A 25127-nucleotide genomic window follows, 5' to 3' on the forward strand; every position below is an offset into this window, starting at 1 on the left:
CCATGAAGTGCTTTGAAAGGCTGGTAATGGCTTACATCAACACCATTATCCCAGAAACCCTAGACCCACTCCAATTTGCATACCACCCAAACAGATCCACAGATGATGCAATCTCTTTTGCACTCCAAACTGCCCTTTCCCACCTGGACAAAAGGAACACTTATGTGAGAATGCTGTTCATTGACTACAGCTCAGCGTTCAACGCTGTCGTGTCTTTGGCTATGCTGGATTAAGTGATATGAAATGCTATTCTATAAAATAATTTCTCCGTAATTAATATTACCTGATTGAGCTAATCATGTAAATGTAATTAACTAGAGAGTCGGGCACCACAAAATAATATTTATAGAGCTGTTATCTTCCGAATAAACTCTTAAAGACCTAGTAATATCTTACATCAATAGCAGTCAATATTAATCGTCATCTTAATTCAGTCTCATCTGAAAGTTGTCAATTCTTAGTTATCTGCAGGAATCCTGGCTAACAAGTTGAATCAGCAATACAAAATTGGGTTTAATTATTTATTTACTAAATACCTAACTAAGCACACAGAATTACACATACACATAATTAAATCATAAGTTGATTACAAATGACGTCATAAAGGAAAACGTCCCTAGCTGGCGGAACAGATATGACTGCTTGTTACACAAAAGAAAAGGGGCTGGGTGAAAGTGAAAGAGCGGGAAGACTGAGGAACAAAGGGCGAAGCTGTGCTATCGTAAATACAGTATCTCATGCATTCTAAATTACCGCCCATTTGGAAAAGGAAAATGCAATAAATATTTACTCTGAGCTGCGCTTCGGTAGGTTGGTGGTAGATGGAAGGCCGTTGTTGCCCAACCTAGTCCTTCGTCCTATGAAGAATGTCTCTGCTGGTAAATTGAATACTTTGTAGTAACGTCGTTGTGTGGCAGACGGGATACTCTGTCTGTTCCTTCCTAATCCTCAACTCAACGGCTAGGAGGTATCACTTCTGTAGTGAATATGAGTTCATACCATTCGCAACCGAAGCTTACGCTGATGTTGGCTTCGTTCTGTAGTTATTATCTGAACCATTCTGACATCGGACCGTCATCCTCACGTCCTCGGAACAGGAGGTTATATTGTCATCAAGGGCTTTTATAGGAAGGGAGAGGAGGGAGTGTTTGAAAAGTTTTATAGCCCATGTCCCTTCACAGGGCCGGGCCACTGATTGAGCAGAGCCCTATCTTATGAAAACCCAAATCTCACATTTTAGAAGCTAAAATCACATTTTAGAAGCTAAAATCACATTTCATCCCATCACAAATAATTTCATATTCAAACATTTAAATTGAACAACAATTCCATGTGAATCCAATAATTCTGATATGTAGACTTTCCACGGTAGAGTTTGTCATCTTATCATTGATGACAATGTCTCAGATGACAACCGAACTGACATCATATTCATTAAGTACCACCGCATATATTCAGTTGGTCGGATTACCAGAATATACACTGCTCAAAAAAATAAAGGGAACACTAAAATAACACATCCTAGATCTGAATGAATGAAATATTCTTATTAAATACTTTTTTTCTTTACATAGTTGAATGTGCTGACAACAAAATGACACAAAAATTATCAATGGAAATCAAATTTATCAACCCATGGAGGTCTGGATTTGGAGTCACTCTCAAAATTAAAGTGGAAAGCCATACTACAGGCTGATCCTACTTTGATGTAATGTCCTTAAAACAAGTCAAAATGAGGCTCAGTAGTGTGTGTGGCCTCCACGTACCTGTATGACCTCACTACAATGCCTGGGCATGCTCCTGATGAGGTGGCGGATGGTCTCCTGAGGGATCTCCTCCCAGACCTGGACTAAAGCATCCGCCAACTCCTGGACAGTCTGTGGTGCAACGTGACATTGGTGGATGGAGCGAGACATGATGTCCCAGATGTGCTCAATTGGATTCAGGTCTGGGGAACGGGTGGGTCAGTCCATAGCATCAATGCCTTCCTCTTGCAGGAACTGCTGACACACTCCAGCCACATGAGGTCTAGTATTGTCTTGCATTAGGAGGAACCCAGGGCCAACCGCACCAGCATATGGTCTCACAAGGGGTCTGAGGATCTCATCTCTGTACCTAATGGCAGTCAGGCTACCTCTGGCGAGAACATGGAGGGCTGTGCGGCCCCCCAAAGAAATGCCACCCCACACCATGACTGACCCACCGCTAAACCGGTCATGCTGGAGGATGTTGCAGGCAGCAGAACGTTCTCCACGGAGTCTCCAGACTCTGTCACGTCTGTCACATGTGCTCAGTGTGAACCTGCTTTCATCTGTGAAGAGCACAGGGCGCCAGTGGCGAATTTGCCAATCTTGGTGTTCTCTGGCAAATGCCAAACATCCTGCACGGTGTTGGGCTGTAAGCACAACCACCACCTGTGGACGTCGGGCCCTCATACCACCCTTATGGAGTCTGTTTCTGACCGGTTGAGCAGACACATGCACATTTGTGGCCTGCTGGAGGTCATTTTGCAGGGCTCTGGCAGTGCTCCTCCTTGCACAAAGGCGGAGGTAGCGGCCCTGCTGCTGGGTTGTTGCCCTCCTATGGCCTCCTCCATGTCTCCTGATGTACTGGCCTGTCTCCTGGTGGCGCCTCAATGCTCTGAACACTACGCTGACAGACACAGCAAACCTTCTTGCCACAGCTCGCATTGATGTGCCATCCTGGATGAGCTGCACTACCTGAGTGACTTGTGTGGGTTGTAGACTCAGTCTCATGCTACCACTAGAGTGAAAGTACCGCCAGCATTCAAAAGTGACCAAAACATCAGCCAGGAAGCATAGGAACTGAGAAGTGGTCTGTGGTCACCACCTGCAGAACCACTCCTTTATTGGGGGTGTCTTGCCAATTGCCTATAATTTCCACCTGTTGTCTATTCCCTTTGCACAACAGCATGCGAAATGTATTGTCAATCAGTGTTACTTCCTAAGTGGACAGTTTGATTTCACAGAAGTGTGATTGACTTGGAGTTACATTGTGTTGTTTAAGTGTTCCCTTTATTTTTTTGAGCATTGTATTTCATTTCCCCCCACCTTCTGATGTTCCCAGAATCTCTATGTTAACCAAGGGTTTTGCAAATGTAACATCAGTAGGGTAGAGAGAGGAAAAGGGGGGGAAGAGGTATTTATGACTGTCATAAACCTACCCCCAGGCCAACGTCATGACAACACCATAGTACCCTCAAAGGTCATCACTAAGCTAAGCATCCTGGGACTAAACACCTCCCTCTGCAACTGGATCCTGGACTTCCTGATGGCATGCCCCCAGGTGGTGAGGGTAGGTAGCAACACATCTGCCACGCTGATCCTCAACACTGGAGCCCCCCAGGGGTGCCTGCTCATGTCCCTCCTGTACTCCCTGTTCACCCACGACTGCATGGCCAGACACGACTCCAACACCATCATTAAGTTTGCAGACAACACAACAGTGGTAGGCCTGATCACCGACAATGACGAGACAGCCTATAGGGAGGAGATCAGAGACCTGGCCGGGTGGTGCCAGAATAACAACCGCTCTCTCAATGTAACCAAGACTAAGGAGATTATTGTGGACTACAGGACAAGGAAGACCGAGCACGCCCCCATTCTCATCGACGGGGCGATTTGGCATGGGTCCTGAGATCCTCAAGGTTCTACAGCTGCAACATCGAGAGCATCCTGACTGGTTGCATCACTGCCTGGTATGGTAATTGCTCGGCCTCCGACCTCAAGGCACTACAGAGGGTAGTGCAGTCGGCCCAGTACATCACTAGGGCTAAGCTGCCTGCCATCCAGGACCTCTACACCAGGCGGTGTCAGAGGAAGGCCCTAAAAATGGTCAAAGACCCCAGCCACCCCAGTCATAAACTGTTCTCTCTACTACCGCATGGCAAGCGGTACCAGAGTGCCAAGTCTAGGACAAAAAGGCTTCTCAACAGTTTTTACCCCCAAGCCATAAGACTCCTGAACAGGTAATCAAATGGCTACCTGGACTATTTGCATTGTGTGCCACCCCAAACCCTCTTTTACGCTGCTGCTACTCTCTGTTTATCATATATGCATAGTCACTTTAACTATACATTCATGTACATATGTACACACTACCTCAATTGGCCCGACCAACCAGTGCTCCCGGACATTGGCTAACCGGGCTATCTGCATTGTGTCCCGCCACCCGCCATGCCCTCTTTACGCTGCTGCTACTCTCTGTTTATCATATATGCATAGTCACTTCAACCATATCTACATGTACATACTACCTCAATCAGCCTGACTAACCGGTGTCTGTATGTAGCCTCGCTACTGTTTTTCACTTTTTACTTTTGATTTTATTTCTATACTTACCAATTGTTCACCTAATACCTTTTTTGCACTGTTGGTTAGAGCCTGTAAGTAAGCATTTCACTGTAAGGTCTACACCTGTTGTATTCGGTGCACGTGACAAATAAACTTTACATTGATTTGGGGTTCACTTATATTGGGAATAGTGACTTTCCTCAGCCACAGTGTGTTGTATGTGCAAATGTACTATCTCACAACTCAATGAAACCTTCATTCTTGCACAGACATTTCAAAACAAAACATGCCAATTTTAATAATAATCCACTGGAGTTTTAAACTATACAGACAATGCCAAATAAACTATACAGACAATGCCTTCATCAAACAACACTGTTGTGTTGAGATGTTTTTAAACAATTACTGCTTTGCATACAAGCCAGTGAATTCTATGCGTTACAGCTGGATGAGTCAACAGACGTGGCCCACGGACCTGGCACTGCTCCTGGTATATGTCCATTACGTTTATGGGGGGTCAATTAAGTAAGACATCCTCTTCTGCAAACCACTGGAAACCAGGACAACAGGAGAGGATGTTTTTAAAGTACTGGACAGCTTTGTGACATTAAATGGACTTTGGTGGTCAAGATGTGTTGGTATCTGTACCGATGGCGCAAAAGCTATGACAGGGAGACATAGTGGAGTGGTAACGTGCGTGCAAGCATTGTTTCCCGATGCCACTTGGGTACACTGCAGCATCCACGAAGAGGCTCTTGCTGCCAAGGGAATGCCTGACAGCTTGAAAGACTTTTTGGACACTACAGCGAAAATGGTTAACTTTGTTAAAGTAAGGCCCCTGAACTCTTGTGTATTTTCTGCACTATGCAATGAGCATGTAGTGCTTTTACAACATACAGAAGTGCAATGGTTAACAAGGGGCAAAGTATTGACACGTTTTTTTTAATTGAGAGAAGAGCTTAATGTTTTCTTTACTGACCATAATTTTCACTTGTCTGACCGCTTGAATGATGACGAGTTTCTCACGCAGCTGGCGGTTGAATCTTTGAAGGGGTACGGTACTATAAAAAGTTTGGGTACCACTGGTGTAGGGGATCATTGTACCATCTAAACCGCTGTAAAATATATTTTCCATAACCATAAATATTGTATTTTCAGCTGCCGAAGTAAAAAGACACAAAAACTAAACTTAAGAACGGGAAGCATAGAAATTGCGCACATAGAACATATCTACTGCCTCTTAGACTTGCTTTCAATCAGAATGACAGTAAAGATGAGGTGAAGCGTATTCCCTGTCTCGTGAGTTGGAGGGGATTCGGAAAGGGTGAGGTCAAAAGAGGCAAGGAGGGGAAGAGAGAGTTGGAAAGAAATGAATTGAAGGCAGACGTTACAAAGTTGAAGTCGCCAAGTACGAAGAGCGGTGTCCCATCATCAGGAAATTAGCTTATCAAGGTGTGAAGCTCATTGAGGAACTTTCCAAAGGCACCTGGTGGGCGATTGATGACAATGTTAATCTTGAATGGACAACTGACAGCGACAGAATGGAATTCAAATGAGGAGATTGAAAGGTGAGAGAGGGAGAAAAGAGTATCTTCAGTTAGGAGAAATTAGTAGCCCTGTGACGAGCGGATGCTCTTGGACTATGAGAGAAAACATAGTCAGATGAAGAAAGAGCAGCTGGAGTAGCAGTGTTCTCTGGGGTGATCCATGTCTCTGTCAGGGCCAAAAGTCAAGGGACTGAAAGGGAGCATAGGCTAAGATGAACCCTGCGTTCTTGTCCGCAGATCAGCATTTCCAAACGCTACCAGAGACCCAGAATTCCACATAGGTTGTGCATGCAGGGTGCACTAAATTAGAAGGGTTGCAACCAAGGGGTGGGGAGTGTCTGTAAAGACTACAGGGAGAGGAGCGAACAGATATAGAAAACATACACATAGTTGCCAAAACAGAGCTAAATGAGCAAATAACTAGGTAAGATAAGTTAGAGAGTGGTGTGGTGCCTTCCTCGAAGAACTCCGCAGAACAACTCATCAGAACTGTCTTTGGTTTGGCGACGGTCTTAGTTTTGTTGTCGAGACCAACACTGACACGACTGCCACTGAGAAACCAGGGGAGGCTGAATTCCTAACACTAATTTCCTAGGAGAGGAGAAACCACTCCCCCTCCAATGCAGCTAATGACTACTTTAACAAGTCCCTAATTGCCCTGCCCCTTGATCCTGGTTGATGTGTCAACAATAATCTGCAAGTTATGAGCAGTCAGCAGTTCACACACCAAGTAGGCTACTGGGAAGACATTCAGCACTTAAAGTAGATGGCCTTGTCTAGCAAAAAGACAGTACTAGACAACAGATAAAGACAATTCTACTTATCACTCCTGGAGATATCAGGAGTCATCTAGCTATAGAACGAAACACATTCTGTGCTTAATTTCATGGCTGAAAGTCAAGGATAACAGACAAGGAGTTTTTTCCGACTACTGTAGGTTATCTGACCACGAAAAACTCTGGGCCCTAGAAGTTTCAGGCAGGTGATAAATATAGCTGGACATTTAAAATAAAATCAAGAACAAGATCATATCAGTGATGTAGCTTCGCATACAGCCTGCTTTGAAAGCGTCTTAGCTAGAGAACAGAATGTTCCAATGCTATTGTTAGAGCCCATACACACACACACACACACAACATCTTATTATAACGTCTGCCCACCTATAGTGCTTCTACTTCTTCCACTCATTATGGTAAAAGTCACATCCCCACTACCTGGGCCCCCTGGTCTGTTGTCAGCTATTTGGTGCTGCCTGTACTGTAGTTGCAGTGTTGTCCCACTGCGAGGTGAGCAGGAGGCCTCAGTCTCCATAAGGGTTTCCTGAGAGGAAGAGGTGAGCCTATTGCTTTTACCACAGCTGGTAACCTACAATTACCCTGCCTGTCAGGAGAAAGCTGGCTATACTAGCCGACCAGACTGTAGCTCATACTTACGTACTTCAGAGAAAGAGAGGGAGTACATAGTAAATTGCATTATTTACTAGATAGATTACAGTACAGTTGTATGTATTTAAAACATTTATTTAACATGTATTTAATTAGGCAAGTCAGTTAAGAACAAATTCTTATTTGTGACAGCCTACCAAAATGCCTCCTGTGGGGACAGGTGATAAAAAATTGTAAAAAATATAACTAGGACAAAACACACATCATGACATGAGACAACACTACATAAAGAGAGACCTAAGACAACAACATAGCAAGGCAGCAACACATTTAACAACATAGCATGGTAGCAGCACAAAACATGGTACAAACATTGTTGGGCACAGACCACAGCACAAAGGGCAAGAAGGGAGAGACAACAATACATCATGCAAAGCAGCCACAACTGTCAGTAAGAGTGTCTGTGATTGAGTCTTTGAATGAAGAGATGGAGATAAAACTGTCCAGTTTGAGTGTGTGTTGCAGCTTGTTCCAGTCGCTAGCTGCAGCACACTTAAAAGAGGAGCGACCCAGGGATGTGTGTGTTTTGAGGATCTTTAACAGAATGTGACTGGCAGAACAGGTGTTATATGTGGAGGATGAGGGCTGCAGTAGATATCTCAGTTAGGGGGGAGTGAGGACTAAGAGGGTTTTATAAATAATCATCAACCAGTGGGCCTTGCAACGGGTAAACAGAGATTACCAGTTTACAGAGTGCAGTGATGTGTCCTATAAGGAGTATTAGTCGCAAATCTGATGGCCGAATGGTAAAGAACATCTAGCCGTTCGAGAGCACCCTTGCCTGACGATCTACAATGAAGAAAGCCAGAGCCTCAAAGTAATAGCATTCCATATTTAAATACAATAATGGGTGTGCTTCTAGCACTGTGCCTGATTGAAGTATAAAACGCTGAGTTAGGGCTGCACAATTCATCTAAATCACACTGAAATTGCATTATTGACATGTGCAATATCCATATCGCAAGAGATCCATATTGCATGCAATATTTTGAAATGTCAGCCACATGTCACGTCCATTTTTACAGTTTAGTCCGTCGTCTCTCTACCTAGCTCATCTGGTGGCTGCTTCCCACACACACCAAGCCCCATCCCCTGCCTGTCAAGCAGCACAGTTCCTCCTCCTCGTTGTTATATTCACTTAAGTTAGCATGCTCTTCTGTTAGGACTTTTGCAGTCAACAGATTGTTCCAAACAAGAATGACGCTGCTTTCCACTTTGCTTCTTAATATACAGTACCAGTCAAAAGTTTGGACACACCTACTCATTCAAGGGTTTTTCTTTATTTGTACTATTTTCTACATTGTTCAATAATAGTGAAGATATCAAAACTATGAAATAACACATATGGACACATGTAGTAACCAAAAAAGTGTTAAACAAATCAAACTATATTTGATATTCTTTAAAGTAGCCACCCTTTGCCTTGATGACAACTTTGCACACTCTTGGCATTCTCTCAACTAGCTTCATGAGGTAGTCACATCACCTCAATTAACTGTTAGTCAAATTGCTATATTTGTTTTTTGACCATATCGTGCTGCCCTACCCTGAGTCATGCTGTGGCACAGGCCTACCCTGAGTCATGCTGTGGCGCCGGCCTACCCTGAGTCATGCTGTGGCGCAGGCCTACCCTGAGTCATGCTGTGGCGCCGGCCTACCCTGAGTCATGCTGTGGCGCAGGCCTACCCTGAGTCATGCTGTGGCGCCGGCCTACCCTGAGCCATGCTGTGGCGCAGGCCAACCCTGAGTCATGCTGTGGCGCAGGCCTACCCTGAGTCATGCTGTGGCGTAGGCCTACCCTGAGTCATACTGTGCTGTAGCTTTCCTCTGATCAAAATCCACATATTGTTCTGAGATGTATTTTGGGTATGTCTTTCAATTCTTTGCAAATCATTTGCACCATTGTAAGAAAGGTGCTAACTTTCAGATTACCCAGAATCATCTCAGCATGGGTGTCTGCTTAAGTGAGCTAAACATCTCAGTTCCCCTCTCTAAAACATTCCTCTGTCTGTCTCTGTCTCTTTCCCCTCCTTCCTTTAAATGAACTGGTCAGTCTCTGTAAGGCAGTACAGTAATGAGCAGTTGTAATGCCACTGGTGTTGTAAATGACAGAATTTCCTCTCCCAGTCTATCTGGCTGTTGATGAATCACTCGCTGCTCCTTCGATCTGACATTAAGACTATTGATGAGTCACTCTCTGCTCCTTTCAATAGCCTTGTTAGTCTACAATAACACATTAACTGTCTGTTCAGGCTGAATTGAAAGAGGTGGTGTGAACACATAACAAGTAAAACATAACAAGTAAAACAGGGCCAACTTGCAGTTAAATATCTTGTTTGTGTTAAAGGGTAAAACTTTGAATTTGACCCCTAGATTTATGTTGTTTTAATGATAATTATTATATTCTCTGTACCAGGGGCAATGTACTCAGGGCAGCCTCCCTTGAAGACAATCTGAGAGCTGAGATAATTGATTTATTTTGACTAACTGAAAGATCAGTCAACAATATTCTATAAAGTTGTGCCGGTCCTTGAAATAGAGTTTGAGAAACACTGTTCAAATATATTTTTACTCTCCATATACAACAAAAACATGTCACTATAATTTGTGCACCATTTTAGAATAGTTGCAATTTGAAATTCATTCAGGATACAGTAATATGGTTTTTGAATAGTAAGCTTGCTACTTGTTTTCGATGTACGAAAACAGTGACTAGCTGAAATACAATGTAATCAGAATAGTTTGGATCGGACCCAGGCCATGGCTGTCAAATTTGAGGATCGAGCTGTTTTTTCTAATGCAGAGTGTTTAACCAAATATTTTCTGAAAGATAATGAAATAATTAATTGCCAATTACTGAGGAGGACGCAATAGCTGCTCTGTGGATCATGTGTTGCCATAAATCCGTATGATAATGAGCAAGTTTGCTCTAGTACACCGTGAGCCTGGTGTTTAATGTCTAAGAGGAGACGGCAGTGGGACTACAACCTTAATTATAGTGTGTGTTGCAACATTTTACCTTGTGCCTGTGTGTACAGTGAGTTGCAAAAGTATTAATCCCCCTTGGCATTTTCCTATCTTGTTGCATTACAATCTGTAATTTCAATTGATTTTTATTTGGATTTCATGTAATGGACATACACAAAATAGTCCAAATTGGTGAAGTGAAATGAAAAAAATTAGCTTGTTTAGAAAAAAAGAAAAAACAGAAAAGTGGTGTGTGCATATGCATTTGCTATGAAGCCCCTAAATAAGATCTGGTGTAACCAATAAACTGGGCGCTATCTATTTTCCCTTGCCATAGACAATACAGGGAACTGGCAGAGGGATATATATATATTTTTTTTTTGTGAACAGTTTTTCCTTGGGGTTTTGCCTGCTACACACGTTCTGTTATAGTCAGACATGATTTAACCAGTTTTAGAAACTTCAGAGGGTTTTCTATCCACACATACTAATCATATGCATATACTATATTCCTGGCATGAGTAGCAGGACGTTGAAATTTTGAACGCTTTTTATCAAAAAGTTGAAAAAATGCACCCGATCTTTAAGAGGTTAGAAAAAAAGAAAAACGGAAAAGTGGTGTGTGCATATGCATTTGCTATGAAGCCCCTAAATAAGATCTGGTGTAACCAATTACCTTCAGAAGTCACATAATTCGTTTTTTTTAAAGTCCACCTGTGTGCAATCGAATGATCTAAGTAGATATGCACCTGTTCTGAAAGGCCCCAGAGTCTGCAACATCACAAAGCAGGGGGCACCACCAAGCAAGCGGCACCATGACGACCAAGGAGCTCTCCAAACAGGTCAAGAACTAAGTTGTGGAGAAGTACAGATCAGGGTTGGGTTATAAAAAAATATCAAACTTTGAACATCCCACAGAGCACCATTAAATCCATTATTAAAAAATGGAAAGAATATGGCACCACAGCAAACCTGCCAGGAGAGGGCCGCCCACCAAAACTCACAGACCAGGCAAGGAGGACATTATCAGGGAGACAACAAAGATAATCCTGAAGGAGCTGCAAAGCTCCACAGCGGAGATTGGAGTATCTGTCCATAGAAACACTTTAAGCTGTACACTCCACAGAGCTGGGCTTTACGGAAGAGTGGCCAGAAAAAAGCCATTGCTTAAAGTGTTCGCCAAAAGGCATGTGGGAGACTCCCCAAACATATGGAAGAAGGTGCTCTGGTCAGATGAGACTAAAATTGAGTTTTTTGGCCATCAAGGAAAACGCTATGTCTGGTGCAAACCCAACACCTCTCATCATCCCGAGAACATCATCCCCACAGTGAAGCATGGTGGTGGCAGCATCATGCAGTGGGGATGTTTCATTGGCAGGGACTGAGAAACTGGTCAAAATTGAAGGAATGATGGATGGCGCTAAATACAGGGAAATTCTTGAGGGAAACCTGTTTCAGTCTTCCAGAGATTTGAGACTGGGACGGGGGTTCACTTTCCAGCAGGACAATGACTGCTAAAGCAACCCTCGAGTGGTTTAATGGGAAACATTTAAATGTCTTGGAATGGCCTGTTCAAAGCCCTGACCTCAATCCAATTGAGAATCTTTGGTATGACTTAAAGATTGCTGTACACCAGTGGAACCCATCCAACTTGAAGGAGCTGGAGCAGTTTTTCCTTGAAGAATGGGCAAAAATCCCAGTGGCTAGATGTGCCAAGCTTATAGAGACATACCCCAAGAGATTTGTGCTGTAATTGCTGCAAAAGGTGTCTCTACAAAGTATTGACTTTGGGGGGTGAATAGTTATGCATGCTCAAGTCTTTTCTGTTTTTTTGTTTTATTTGTTCCACAATAAAACATCTTTTGCATCTTTGCATCTTCAAAGTGCATGTTGTACAAATCAAATGTTACAAACCCCCCCAAAAAAATACATTTTAATTCCAGGTTGTAAGGCAACAAAATAGGAAAAATGCAAGTGTGTGTGTGTATGTACTCTGTGTGTGTCTGTGTGTGTGTGTGTGTGTGTGTGTGTATGACTACTCTGTGTGTGTGTCTGTGTGACTGTGTGTGTGTGTGTGTGACTGTGTGTGTGTGTGTGTGACTACTCTGTGTGTGTGTCTGTGTGACTGTGTGTATGACTACTCTGTGTGTGTGTCTGTGTGACTGTGTGTGTGTCTGTGTGACTACTCTGTGTGTGTGTCTGTGTGACTGTGTGTGTGTGTGACTACTCTGTGTGTGTGTCTGTGTGACTGTGTGTGTGTGTGTGTGTGTGTGTGTATGACTACTCTGTGTGTGTGTGTGTGTGTGTGTGTATGACTATGTGAGTGTGTGACTGTGACTGTGTGTGTGTTTATGACTACTCTGTGTGTGTGTGTGTGTGTGTGTGTGTGTGTGTATGACTACTCTGTGAGTGTGTGACTGTGTGACTGCGTGTGTGTGTGTGTGTGTGTCTGTGTGACTGTGTGTGTGTCACTACTCTGTGAGTGTGTGTGTGTGACTACTCTGTGAGTGTGTGACTGTGTGTCTGTGTGACTGTGTGTGTGTGACTACTCTGTGAGTGTGTGACTGTGTGTCTGTGTGACTATTCTCTGTGTGTCTGTGTGACTGTGTGTGTGTGACTACTCTGTGAGTGTGTGACTGTGTGTCTGTGTGACTGTGTGTGTGTGACTACTCTGTGAGTGTGTGACTGTGTGTCTGTGTGACTGTGTGTGTGACTACTCTGTGAGTGTGTGACTGTCTGTGTGACTGTGTGTTTATGACTACTCTGTGTGTGTCTGTGTGACTGTGTGACTGTGTGTGTGTGACTACTCTGTGTGACTGTGTGTATGACTACTCTGTGTGTCTGTGTGACTGTGTGTGTGACTACTCTGTGAGTGTGACTGTGTGTCTGTGACTACTCTGTGAGTGTGACTGTGTGTGTGTGACTACTCTGTGAGTGTGACTGTGTGTGTGTGACTACTCTGTGAGTGTGACTGTGTGTGTATGACTACTCTGTGTGTGACTACTCTGTGACTGTGTGTGACTACTCTGTGTGACTGTGTGTGTATGACTTGTCTGTGTGACTGTGTGTGTGACTACTCTGTGAGTGTGACTGTGTGTGTGTGACTACTCTGTGAGTGTGACTGTGTGTGTGTCTGTGTGACTGTGTGTATGACTACTCTGTCTGTGTGACTGTGTGTGTGACTACTCTGTGAGTGTGACTGTGTGTGTGACTACTCTGTGAGTGTGACTGTGTGTGTGACTACTCTGTGTGTCTGTGTGACTGTGTGTGTGACTACTCTGTGAGTGTGACTGTGTGTGTGTGACTACTCTGTGAGTGTGACTGTGTGTGTGTGACTACTCTGTGAGTGTGACTGTGTGTGTGTGACTACTCTGTGAGTGTGACTACTCTGTGAGTGTGACTACTCTGTGAGTGTGACTGTGTGTGTGACTACTCTGAGTGTGACTGTGTGTGTGACTGTGTGTGTGACTACTCTGTGAGTGTGACTGTGTGTGTGACTACTCTGTGAGTGTGACTGTGTGTGTGACTACTCTGTGAGTGTGACTGTGTGTTTGACTACTCTGTGAGTGTGACTGTGTGTGTGACTACTCTGTGAGTGTGACTGTGTGTGTGACTACTCTGTGAGTGTGTCAGGGAGCAGTTTTCTTTTTTCTTTTTTTGGTGTTGTTGAATTTTTACCCCTTTTTCTCCCCAATTTCGTGGTATCCAATTATTATTATTTTTTTAGTAGCTACTATCTTGTCTCATCGCTGCAACTCCCGTACGGGCTCGGGAGAGACGAAGGTTGAAAGTCATGCGTCCTGCCGCACTGCTTCTTAACACAGCGCGCATCCAACCCGGAAGCCAGCCGCACCAATGTGTCGGAGGAAACACCGTGCACCTGGCAACCTTGGTTAGCGCACACTGCGCCCGGCCCGCCACAGGAGTCGTTGGTGCGCAATGAGACAAGGACATACCTACCGGCCAACCCCTCCCTAACCCGGGCGACGCTAGGCCAATTGTGCGTCGCCCCACGGACTTCCCGGTCGCGGCCGGTTACGACAGAGCCTGGGCGCGAACCCAGAGTCTCTGATGGGAAGGCTGGCATTAACCACTGTGCCACCCGGGAGGCCTGGGGAGCAGTTTTCTAAGAGTGCTGGTCTTATTATGAGGTTTTTAATGTTGGTCCAGGTTGGCCAGCTGGCCCCAGTGGCCACCCTCTTGCCCTGTTTCACCCGAACACTTTGATCGTACACACATAACATGCACACACACATTCCCCCTTGAAAACTACAATAATGAACAAACAACAGGTTAATCTTCAGACAGTTTATAATGCTGCCCATGTTGTTTTCTCTTTACTCCACAGCATGTCCCTCACATCCTCTGTAATTGCACACTTGCCAGATAATACATTTTAAACACCTGGAAAGTTGAAAAGTTTCCCCTGAGAAAGAGGTGTCCTAGGCCAAAGCGTTCGTGTTTCCTGTGCTGTGTGTTGCTGGGGTCTACAATTCAGCAAGTACTGTACTGTATTAGGAAGTAGAGAGGTGATAAAGTGGAAGGAAATACTGTATTAGGAAGTAGAGAGGTGATAAAGTAGGAGCATGTACTGTATTAGGAAGTAGAGAGATGATAAAGTAGGAGGATGTACTGTATTAGGAAGTAGAGAGATGATAAAGTAGGAGGATATACTGTATTAGGAAGTAGAGAGATAAAGTAGGAGGATGTACTGTATTAGGAAGTAGAAAGATGATAAATTAGCAGGATATACTGTATTAGGAAGTAGAGAGATGATAAATTAGCAGGAAGTACTGTCCTGTATTAGGAAGTAGAGAGATGATAAAGTAGAAGGAAGTACTGTCCTGTATTAGGAAGTAGAGAGGTGATAAATTAGGAGGATATACTGTATTAGGAAGCAGAGAGATGATAAAGTAGGAGGATGTACTGTATTAGAAAGTAGAGAGATGATAAAGTAGGAGGATGTACTGTATTAGGAAGTAGAGAGATGATAAAGTAGGAGGATGTACTGTATTAGGAAGTAGAGAGGTGATAAATTAGCAGTATTCCATTAGTGGAAACCAAGACTGTTCTCAGGGCAGGTCTGCTGGTTTTGACTAGCAGAAGTGACTTTTCGTAGCATGTTAGGAGAACTTACGCAGCAGGTTAGGAGAATTGGGTTAAGGTTGGGAAACGGGTTAGGGTTAGCTAAAATGCTCAAATTGTCCCCGACGCGACTCAAACATATCTAGCTACAACCATGTCTTTCTCTCGTGCTCCCTCTCTCTTCCCTCTCTCTCCCTCCTCCAGTTGTAATTGCCTCTCTTATCCTCCCCGTCACAATCCTCAGTGTCTGCCTTCCGCAGACCATCAGCAGCTGAACAAAGGAATCCAACGCGCTACTTTAATAATGCATGAAAATAGCAACAAGTCACAGGCAGAGAGTGGAAGAGTATGTTTTACTGTCATACTGTATATTACAATATATTACAATATTATTGAGAATACAGAAGAACCTTGAGACGTTATGGTTGGCTAATTTCCTCCTTTCTGTAGACTGGGTGGTTTTGCAGGAATTTTGTAAGAGTAGGATTTGTACCCCAGGAAATGGCATATTCTGATTGTGTTTTTGTTGGTGTTGTTGTTGGTGTCGTACCTGTTCCGTAGGTGTACATCCGTATCCTGGACAACGAGTGGAATGTCTACAGACGCTACACAGAATTCCGGGCACTCCACAACCACTTACGCTCACAATTCCCACAGGTCGACAACTTCAGCTTCCCACCCAAGAAAGCCATAGGGAACAAGGTATGCACGGTCAGGAAAATCGCATGGTCACCCTCTGTCAATGTTGTTTTGAATGACCTGTAGTCAAATGGGTTGAATCTGAATGTATTTTTAAGTCATATTGTGGTCACTTGTCCATCACTTGGATCGACAGGCTTAGATGTTAGCTACAGTAGCCCCTAGCCAACATTACCTCTCTTTATCTCCTGTCTTCATCTCTCTAGCTCTCTTTATCTCCTGTCTTCATCTCTCTAGCTCTCTTTATCTCCTGCCTTCATTTCTCTTGCTCTCTTTATCGCCTGTCTCTAGCTCTCTTTATCTCCTGTCTTCATCTCTCTAGCTCTCTTTATCTCCTGCCTTCATTTCTCTAGCTCTCTTTATGTCCTGTCTTCATCTCTTTATCTCCTGCCTTCATCTCTCTAGCTCTCTTTATCTCCTGTCTTCATCTCTCTAGCTCTCTTTATCTCCTGCCTTCATCTCTCTAGCTCTCTTTATCTCCTGTCTTCATCTCTCTAGCTCTCTTTATCTCCTGCCTTCATCTCTCTAGCTCTCTTTATCTCCTGTCTTCATCTCTCTAGCTCTCTTTATCTCCTGTCTTCATCTCTCTAGCTCTCTTTATCTCCTGTCTTCATCTCTCTAGCTCTCTTTATCTCCTGTCTTCATCTCTCTAGCTCTCTATCTCCTGCCTTCATCTCTCTAGCTCTCTTTATCTCCTGTCTTCATCTCTCTAGCTCTCTTTATCTCCTGTCTTCATCTCTCTAGCTCTCTTTATCTCCTGTCTTCATCTCTCTAGCTCTCTTTATCTCCTGCCTTCATTTCTCTATCTCTCTCTAGCTCCTGCTTTCATGTCTCTAGCTCTCTCTCCTTCGTCTCTTGCTCCTTTTCTCCCTCCCTCTCACTCTCAGTTCCAGAGGGAGGGAGTCTGTTTAAGTCTCTCAGTAGAGTAGAGGGGGCTGTGGGTGCTTCTGTTACAGAAGTTGTAGAGTAACTTTGACATGGAAACACAAAGTAGTGTGCTAGGCCTGGGGGCAGCGTTTAAAACTAGAGAGGGTAAGAGTGTGTTTGGGAGCTTACAGTAAAGATGCAGGGGGGCTATAGAGACAGGATAGTGTTGGTAATTGAGTGTGTGTTTGGGTAGGTGAATGTGTGTATGCATTTGAGAGGGTTGTGTGTGTGTGTGTGTAATTATTATGTCTGCTGAGCTGAAGTATCTGTCATGTATTTTTAATCTCCTCATTGTTTCTTCTGATTCCCTCCCTCTATCCTCTCAGAAGGAACACTTTTTAGAGAGACAAGGCTTAGTTCTTGTCCCAACAGGTGTAGCGGGGTGCACTGGCATAAATCCCCCCCATCTGATCTCCTCTGATGGAGAGAGTTATGCTGTTACTTGTCCTACACTGTAGTCATGCAGATCAACTTTTCCCTTTATATCACTGACAAGGGGACGTACGTTCAGTTCTCTCTTTTCACAGAACACAGCATCCTTGCAGCTAGGGAAAGTTCTATTCTAAAGTAGACTGAGCGATGCTGGGGCTTACGTGTTGAATATGTTAGTTAATGATGGAGGAATGGTAATGCTACTGGGAACAGTGATCATGAGCCTCTCCAAACCCTTTTTAGTGTAGCATACACGTCTGCTACGGCATGGATGACAGGGGAGAGCTTTCACAGGTGATGGGGAAACAGGAAGGAACATAGACACACACACGTACATACGCAAACACACACACACACACTGTGCCTCAGATCCATCATGGTTATCCTCATTGGCAAGCCAGAGCTAACAGCCTTACACACCGAGGACCCTGGCTCATCATGCCTGCTAAACACACACACACACACACACACACACACACACACACACACACACACACACACGCAGAGCACCTGGTCCAGAGAGAGAGAGACGCTGAGCTAATCTTGTCAGTTGGCTAAAGCTACTGTATGGGACTGTATAGAAAGCTAATCGTAGGACCACAGTACCTACAGGATGTACAGTGGGGAGAACAAGTATTTGATACACTGCCGATTTTCCTACTTACAAAGCATGTAGAGGTCTGTAATTTTTAGCATAGGTACACTTCAACTGTGAGAGATGGAATCTAAAACAAAAATCCAGAAAATCACATTGTATGATTTTTAAGTAATTAATTTGCATTTTATTGCATGACATAAGTATTTGATACATCAGAAAAGCAGAACTTAATATTTGGTACAGAAACCTTTGTTTGCAATTACAGAGATCATACATTTCCTGTAGTTCTTGACCAGGTTTGCACACACTGCAGCAGGGATTTTGGCCCACTCCTCCATACAGACCTTCTCCAGATCCTTCAGGTTTCGGGGCTGTCGCTGGGCAATATGGACTTTCAGCTCCCTCCAAAGATGTTCTATTGGGTTCAGGTCTGGAGACTGGCTAGGCCACTCCAGGACCTTGAGATGCTTCTTACGGAGCTACTCCTTAGTTTCCCTGGCTGTGTGTTTCGGGTCGTTGTCATGCTGGAAGACGCAGCCACGACCCATCTTCAATGCTCTTACTGAGGGAAGGAGGTTGTTGGCCAAGATCTCGCGATACATGGCCCCATCCATCCTCCCCTCAATACGGTGCAGTCGTCCTGTCCCCTTTGCAGAAAAGCATCCCTAAAGAATGATGTTTCCACCTCCATGCTTCACGGTTGGGATGGTGCTGGGGTTGTACTTATCCTTCTTCCTCAAAACACGGCGAGTGGAGTTCAGACGAAAAAGCTCTATTTTTGTCTCATCAGACCACATGACCTTCTCCCATTCCTCCTCTGTATCATCCAGATGGTCATTGGAAAACTTCAGACGGGCCTGGATATGCGCTGGCTTGAGCAGGGGGACCTTGCGTGCGCTGCAGGATTTTAATCCATGACGGCGTAGTGTGTTACTAATGGTTTTCTTTGAGACTGTGGTCCCAGCTCTCTTCAGGTCATTGACCAGGTCCTGCCATGTAGTTCTGGGCTGATCCCTCACCTTCCTCATGATCATTGATGCCCCACGAGGTGAGATCTTGCATGGAGCCCCAGACCGAGGGTGATTGACCGTCATCTTGAACTTCTTCCATTTTCTAATAATTGAGCCAACAGTTGTTGCCTTCTCACCAAGCTGCTTGCCTATTGTCCTGTAGCCCATCCCAGCCTTGTGCAGGTCTACAATTTGATCCCTGATGTCCTTACACAGCTCTCTGGTCTTGTCCATTGTGGAGAGGTTGGAGTCTGTTTGATTGAGTGTGTGGACAGGTGTCTTTTATACAGGTAATGAGTTCAAACAGGTGCAGTTAATACAGGTAATGAGTGGAGAACAGGAGGGCTTCTTAAAGAAAAACTAACAGGACTGTGAGAGATGGAATTCTTACTGGTTGGTAGGTGATCAAATACTTATGTCATGCAATAAAATGCTAATTAATTACTTAAAAATCATACAATGTGATTTTCTGGATTTTTGTTTTAGATTCCTTCTCTCACAGTTGAAGTGTACCTATGATAAAAATTACAGACCTCTACATGCTTTGTAAGTAGGAAGACCTGCAAAATCAGCAGTGTATCAAATACTTGTTCTCCCCACTGTATCTGCATTAGCTTGCAGGATCAGGTGTATGACTCATGGAATGGAATACAAGTAGTGTTGTGTGATGAAACTGTAATAAATCTCAGTTTTGTGATATGTCAAGCACCATAACTGCAAGTGTACATAAGAATCCCAGCTCAATGTATTACCACGGCAACAGTATCTGAGCATCACTCGGCATCCTGCTGTATCTGAAAATCTCCTAACTGCATTGACATAGCAACACACACACACACTCCACCCTGCCACTGACAGCTCCTAAACAGCTGATTTGTCAAGGGCTCGGTGGGCAAACACGCTAAATGTTCCCGAGTGCGCCTGTCAAATCTGTCCTGATGGCCACGCCATCACCACAACTGTGGGAGGAAGAATGATGACATCAAAGGCTGGGACTGTCTGTCTGCTCTGCTCCCTCTGCCCAGAGTTTAACTGTCAGGGTGTCTCTCCTCTGATTCACAGAGAATTGTTATTGCTTTGGACGTTTTCCCTCTCTATATTTCTATCCCTCGCTCTCTCTCTCCATCTTTCCCTCCTGTGTTCCTTTCATTTGAATCAAATCACTCCACTTTCCGATCGCTGCTATCTTCCTCCCCTGTTGGACTGCTTTGTAGAGGAAGTGTTAGGGGGTTCAACCCAATCACAGAGCACTTCCTCCCCTGTTGGAGTGCTTTGTAGAGGAAGTGTTAGGGGGTTCAACCCAATCACAGAGCACTTCCTCCCCTGTTGGAGTGCTTTGTAGAGGAAGTGTTAGGGGGTTCAACCCAATCACAGAGCACTTCCTCCTCTGTTGGACTGCTTTGTAGAGGAAGTGTTAGGGGGTTCAATCAAATCAATGAACTGTTAGCTGTTTTTTGAACAAAATCTTTCTGATGATAACAATAAATAAGATTGTTAATAATTAATGAATATTTTATGTTGTGTTCACATTTAATATGCATGTAACGCCTTTAAGGATGACAAAGAGCGACATTGTGGAGGTCTTGAACATTCCTGAATGACTTGTGATCTTTTATGCTTTACTTGTGACATAATTTGCCTTGTTTCGTAACCACATAGTTCACATTTCGTTGTTTACATGATGTATCTTCCATGTTAAAAGCGGTATGTTTGTCTCATGGCTTGATTGGGATTCCCTATGGCGGATACCTTTTTATTCGCTACACACGTCACAAGTTTTGCATTTCAGTTCCATCGCAAACAACTCTTTTGAACCTCACAAATCTGTTCATGGTCATGATCCTTTGCTGTAGTTGTGTTGGCCTTCCTCTGTCAGGACGACTCACATCTGCATCAGCTCTCTGTGAAGTGGCATGGCTGTGCATACTGCTCTATGTACTGGGACTCACTAGGACTGTGGTCCTCTTGTGTCACCATGTCCTCATGTCTGTCTCACTAGGACTGTGGTCCTCTTGTGTCACCATGTCCTCATGTCTGTCTCACTAGGACTGTGGTCCTCTTTTGTCACCATGTCCTCATGTCTGCCTCACTAGGACTGTGGTCCTCTTGTGTCTGTATACACATAAAGTGAAATTCTATCACAGATTCAACTACAAAGACCAGGGAGATTCAGTCTGCTTTCCAACAGACACTGGGAGATGAATTCATCTTTCAGCAGGACAGTAACCTAAAACACAAGGCCAAATCTACACTGGAGTTGCTTACCAAGACGACATTGACTGTTCCTTTAGTGGCAGAGTTACAGTTCTGACTTTCTGACTGAAATGGTTGTCTAGCAATGATCAACAACCAATTTACTAAATTCTCTCTCCCCCCTCCCTATGTACAGAATTAACGTCTACCTCTCCTCTGTCCTCTCCTGTCCTCAGGATGCCAGGTTTGTAGAGGAGCGTAGGAAACAGCTGCAGTCGTATCTGAGGATGGTGTTGAACAAGCTGATCCAGACCCTGCCAGAGTTCTCTGCTAAACCCACCAAGGAGACCCTGCTGCAGCTGCTGCCCTTCTGCCTGTGAGTGACCCCACTGTCTGTCTGTGTGTGTACGTGCTTCAGAGTGTGCATCTGAGTTTGAATTGTCACATGGTAAACACACATTTTACAAAGTGCTTCTTATTAATATATTGTCTGACACATCTGAGTCCTCTAGATAATGGTAGTTGTTCAGTAAACACCTTCAAAGCCCAGTTATAGCATCCAGTCATTTACTGGATGTTCACACCAATTCCCACACCAGTTGAGGCTGTGACCTCTCAGTGAGCACGACCAATCACAGATCCCGACAAGAATCTAGTTTCCTGTTCTGGCAGCTGATAGGTCATAACACAGAGGTTCTAAAACTGAGATCAAATAAAGAGCAGAGTTGATCTCTCCTCTGATATCTACATTCACGATAGGCTGGATGACCCATCCAAAATGGTGGCCGCCATGTTGTTAACAGGCCCCTGGTTAGGAGGGGGCTGGGATGGAGAGAGGAAGAAAGAGAGAGATGAAAACCCGATTCGTCAAAAGCTGTACTTCCTCACTCCTCTCTTGGGAATGGACTCAGTCTCACCTCACCCCAAAAGTGTTCCCTTAGTTTCAGCAGTCATCACGTTCTGCCCAAAATGGCACACAGAAAACAGAGTTCTAGCCTCATTTATAAATATTGTGTAGAAACTATTCTAAAATACAACTTACGAACGGAATTTAGAATGTTGTATAAATAGTGTGATTTATCAAAACAATCCTACGAGTGTCAAATGCACACCAGTAGGAGATGACAAATACCAACTGTTCTCAGCCTCAGTACTTGTGCGTGACCATGACTATTTGCATTTCAAAACACCCCTAATTAACCAAATGGTGAAAATCATCCCTTTAAAGCCGGTGGGTATATACACTGAGTGTACAAAACATTAGGAATACTTCCCTAATATTGAGGTGCTCACCCCCCTTTTTCATCAGAACACCCTCAATTCATCAGGGCTTGGACTCTACAAGGTGTCAAGTGTGTTCCACAGGAATGCTGGCCCATGTTGACTCCAATGCTTCCCATAGTTGTGTCAAGTTGGCTGGATGTCCTTTGGGTGGTGGATCATTCTTGATACACACAGGAAACTGATAAGTGTGAAAAACCCAGCAGCGTTGCAGTTCTTAACACAAACCAGTGAGCCTGGCTCCTACTACTATACCCTGTTCAAAGCCACTTCAATATTTTGTCATGCACATTCACCCTCAATGACACATATACACAATCCATGTCTCAGTTGTCTCGAGGCTTAAAAATCCTTCTTTAACCTCACTCCTCCAAGTGATATCAATAAGGGATCATAGCTACTTTACTAACCTCTGGTTTCCTTTACTGACCTCTTAACCTTTTGTCTCCCCCCAGGGACATTCCAGTGGCCAGCGAGGGGAGCAGTAAGACGGCCCGGTCCAAATCCTCGTCAAGCTTCCCCATACTTGGGCGCAGCCACAACCAGGAGGGCCGCAACCTAGAGCCCCAGAGCGGCGACCTCTAACCTTTAGCCTCTGACCTGTGACCTCTGACCTCTTCTTTCATTGGATTAAACAGAAGAGTTTGTTGGTGCTCCTCCTGGATGGATTATGAGCCATAGAGAGGGACAGAATGGCTAATGGCTATGCAGGCGAGAGGCATGACACTGCTCCTCCTTTAGGCTTTTTACAGGTTTCCAACAGCAGGACATTATATCCTCCCTCTCTGGGATCTACAGAGGCAGACTCTTCCTTCTCTCTGACCCTGCCTAAAGATTTACTCAAAGATCACACGTGGAATAGCTGGGTCAACAACAGACATTGAACCAAGATGGGGGGGACTGTTTCCTAATTTTACTCGGTTTTGTAGTGAAACTGTATCATGGTCAGTGTTTTCTAGCTTCTTTGCAGTGAGGGGACATATAGAAATGTGTTCTTTATACAATGTTTTTTTCTTGGCGAATGTCAGCATTTTGGTGCCATTTTTGATTTTGACATCATCCCTTTACCTGACATTAGCCAAAGCATGGGCGTTCATCTTTCATATTTCTGTTACCAAACTGTTACCATACGATAATCTGCACAATGTCATATTCCATCACACAATTTAAGGATTTTATCAATGCAAATAAATCTGCTGGATTGACTATCCAGCCGTTCCAATGATTGTGAATTGAATGTAACTTAGCAGGAGACTTAACAGTGAATAGATTGTAGATGAACGCTTGAAGAGAAGCTTGATCAAGTGCATGAAACGTGTACACTGCTTTAACTTAAATACATATAGTACATATTACTCAAGAATAGAGATTACTGGACTTGGAAAGAAAATAAGAGATTACTTGGCAAATATTGATGGAAGTTGTTCTTGTGACTGCCCCCAGGCAGCTGTCCAATCAGAACTGTTAAAATAAGACGTAAACAGGAAGTAGCAGATGATAACCTGGAATGTAAATCAGTTTGTACACATCAATAATATGAGCAAAATATAAAATTATTACCATTCTTCTTTTGAAGCACAATAATCAAGTATTAATGATAAACAAGAAAAATGTTTCATTAACTATGACAAACGGTGCTGGTGTTGCATATTGTATGTTAAACATTTAATGGAGAAACAGTTATCATAATGTCTGCAATCATGGACCCTGGTTATAGACACAACAAAACGCTCAATCGATCTATTCTTTCTACTCAGGCGTTAAGCGATTTTATCCTGGTCACTCTTTTTCAGTACCAGAGAGGAGGAGGTCGTCTTTGCCACTACTAAACCAAGGTTAATTACTGTTCCTGTCACATGGCTAGGACCAGGAGTTTTCCCCAGACCATGTGACCTGACCTGGAGAAACTCTGGACCCTAGTTGTAGGCTGTAACTAGAGCCCAGAGTGTTTCCTGGTCATCTCATTTCTAAGACTGAGAGGGTTTCCCTGTCAGATCACATGGACAGGATAAGGAAAAACTCCTGGCCTTCCACAAGACTCCCATGTTTAGAGGGCTTCTCTTGTACCTTCTTTCCTAGCTTTTAGCCCAACAGTCTGCCTTACATCACTGTCAGTGGCACAGAGAGACTAATGAATAAAGGGGTTCATACTGTATGTACATACCAACGGTGTTATTGTGGTGTTCTACATCATTCTAAAGCAGTAACAGAATGGGACAATATTTGTTCTTGATGATTAATTAAAGGGCATGAACATTAGAAATGTAAATAAAATCGGATGGATGTACATTATGTATACCTCAGCAATAAGGCACGAGGGACTGTGTTATATGGCCAATATACCACGGCTAAGGGCTGTTCTTGGCACGACGCAATAAGGCACCGAGGTGCCTTATTGCTATTATAAACTGGTTACCATCCTAATTAGAGCAGTAAATATAAATGCTTTGTCATATCCGTGGTATACGTCTGTCAGCCAATCAGCATTCAGGGCTCGAACCACCCGGGTTATAAATTAGTGTACATACTGTGCCCGGTATGTGTATGGTGGATAGATGTGTGTATGGATCAAAATTAAAATATATATATACAGTACCAGTCAAAAGTTTGGACACACCTACTCATTCAAG

General features: G+C 43.9%; 1 protein-coding gene across 2 annotated transcripts in view; it reads left to right on the forward strand.

Moving 5' to 3' along the window:
• LOC112258857 (sorting nexin-29) overlaps window positions 1-24661 on the forward strand; it is a 167745-nt gene extending 143084 nt beyond the window's left edge. The window contains exons 18-20 of one of the 2 annotated variants that reach the window (XR_006084102.1): window positions 15919-16059; window positions 21453-21592; window positions 22953-23091. Coding sequence is in view for 1 of the 2 variants with exons in the window: in XM_024433484.2 (XP_024289252.1) it covers window positions 15919-16059; window positions 21453-21592; window positions 22953-23082 (411 nt within the window). In the remaining variant the exon portion in view is untranslated. Of the gene's footprint in view, window positions 1-15918; window positions 16060-21452; window positions 21593-22952 lie in introns of both variants that reach the window. The other variant, XM_024433484.2, reaches the window with a different exon arrangement.
• Window positions 24662-25127: the final 466 nt, after the last annotated feature.

This window comes from Oncorhynchus tshawytscha, linkage group LG01, assembly GCF_018296145.1.
Source record: "Oncorhynchus tshawytscha isolate Ot180627B linkage group LG01, Otsh_v2.0, whole genome shotgun sequence".
Taxonomy (NCBI): domain Eukaryota; kingdom Metazoa; phylum Chordata; class Actinopteri; order Salmoniformes; family Salmonidae; genus Oncorhynchus; species Oncorhynchus tshawytscha.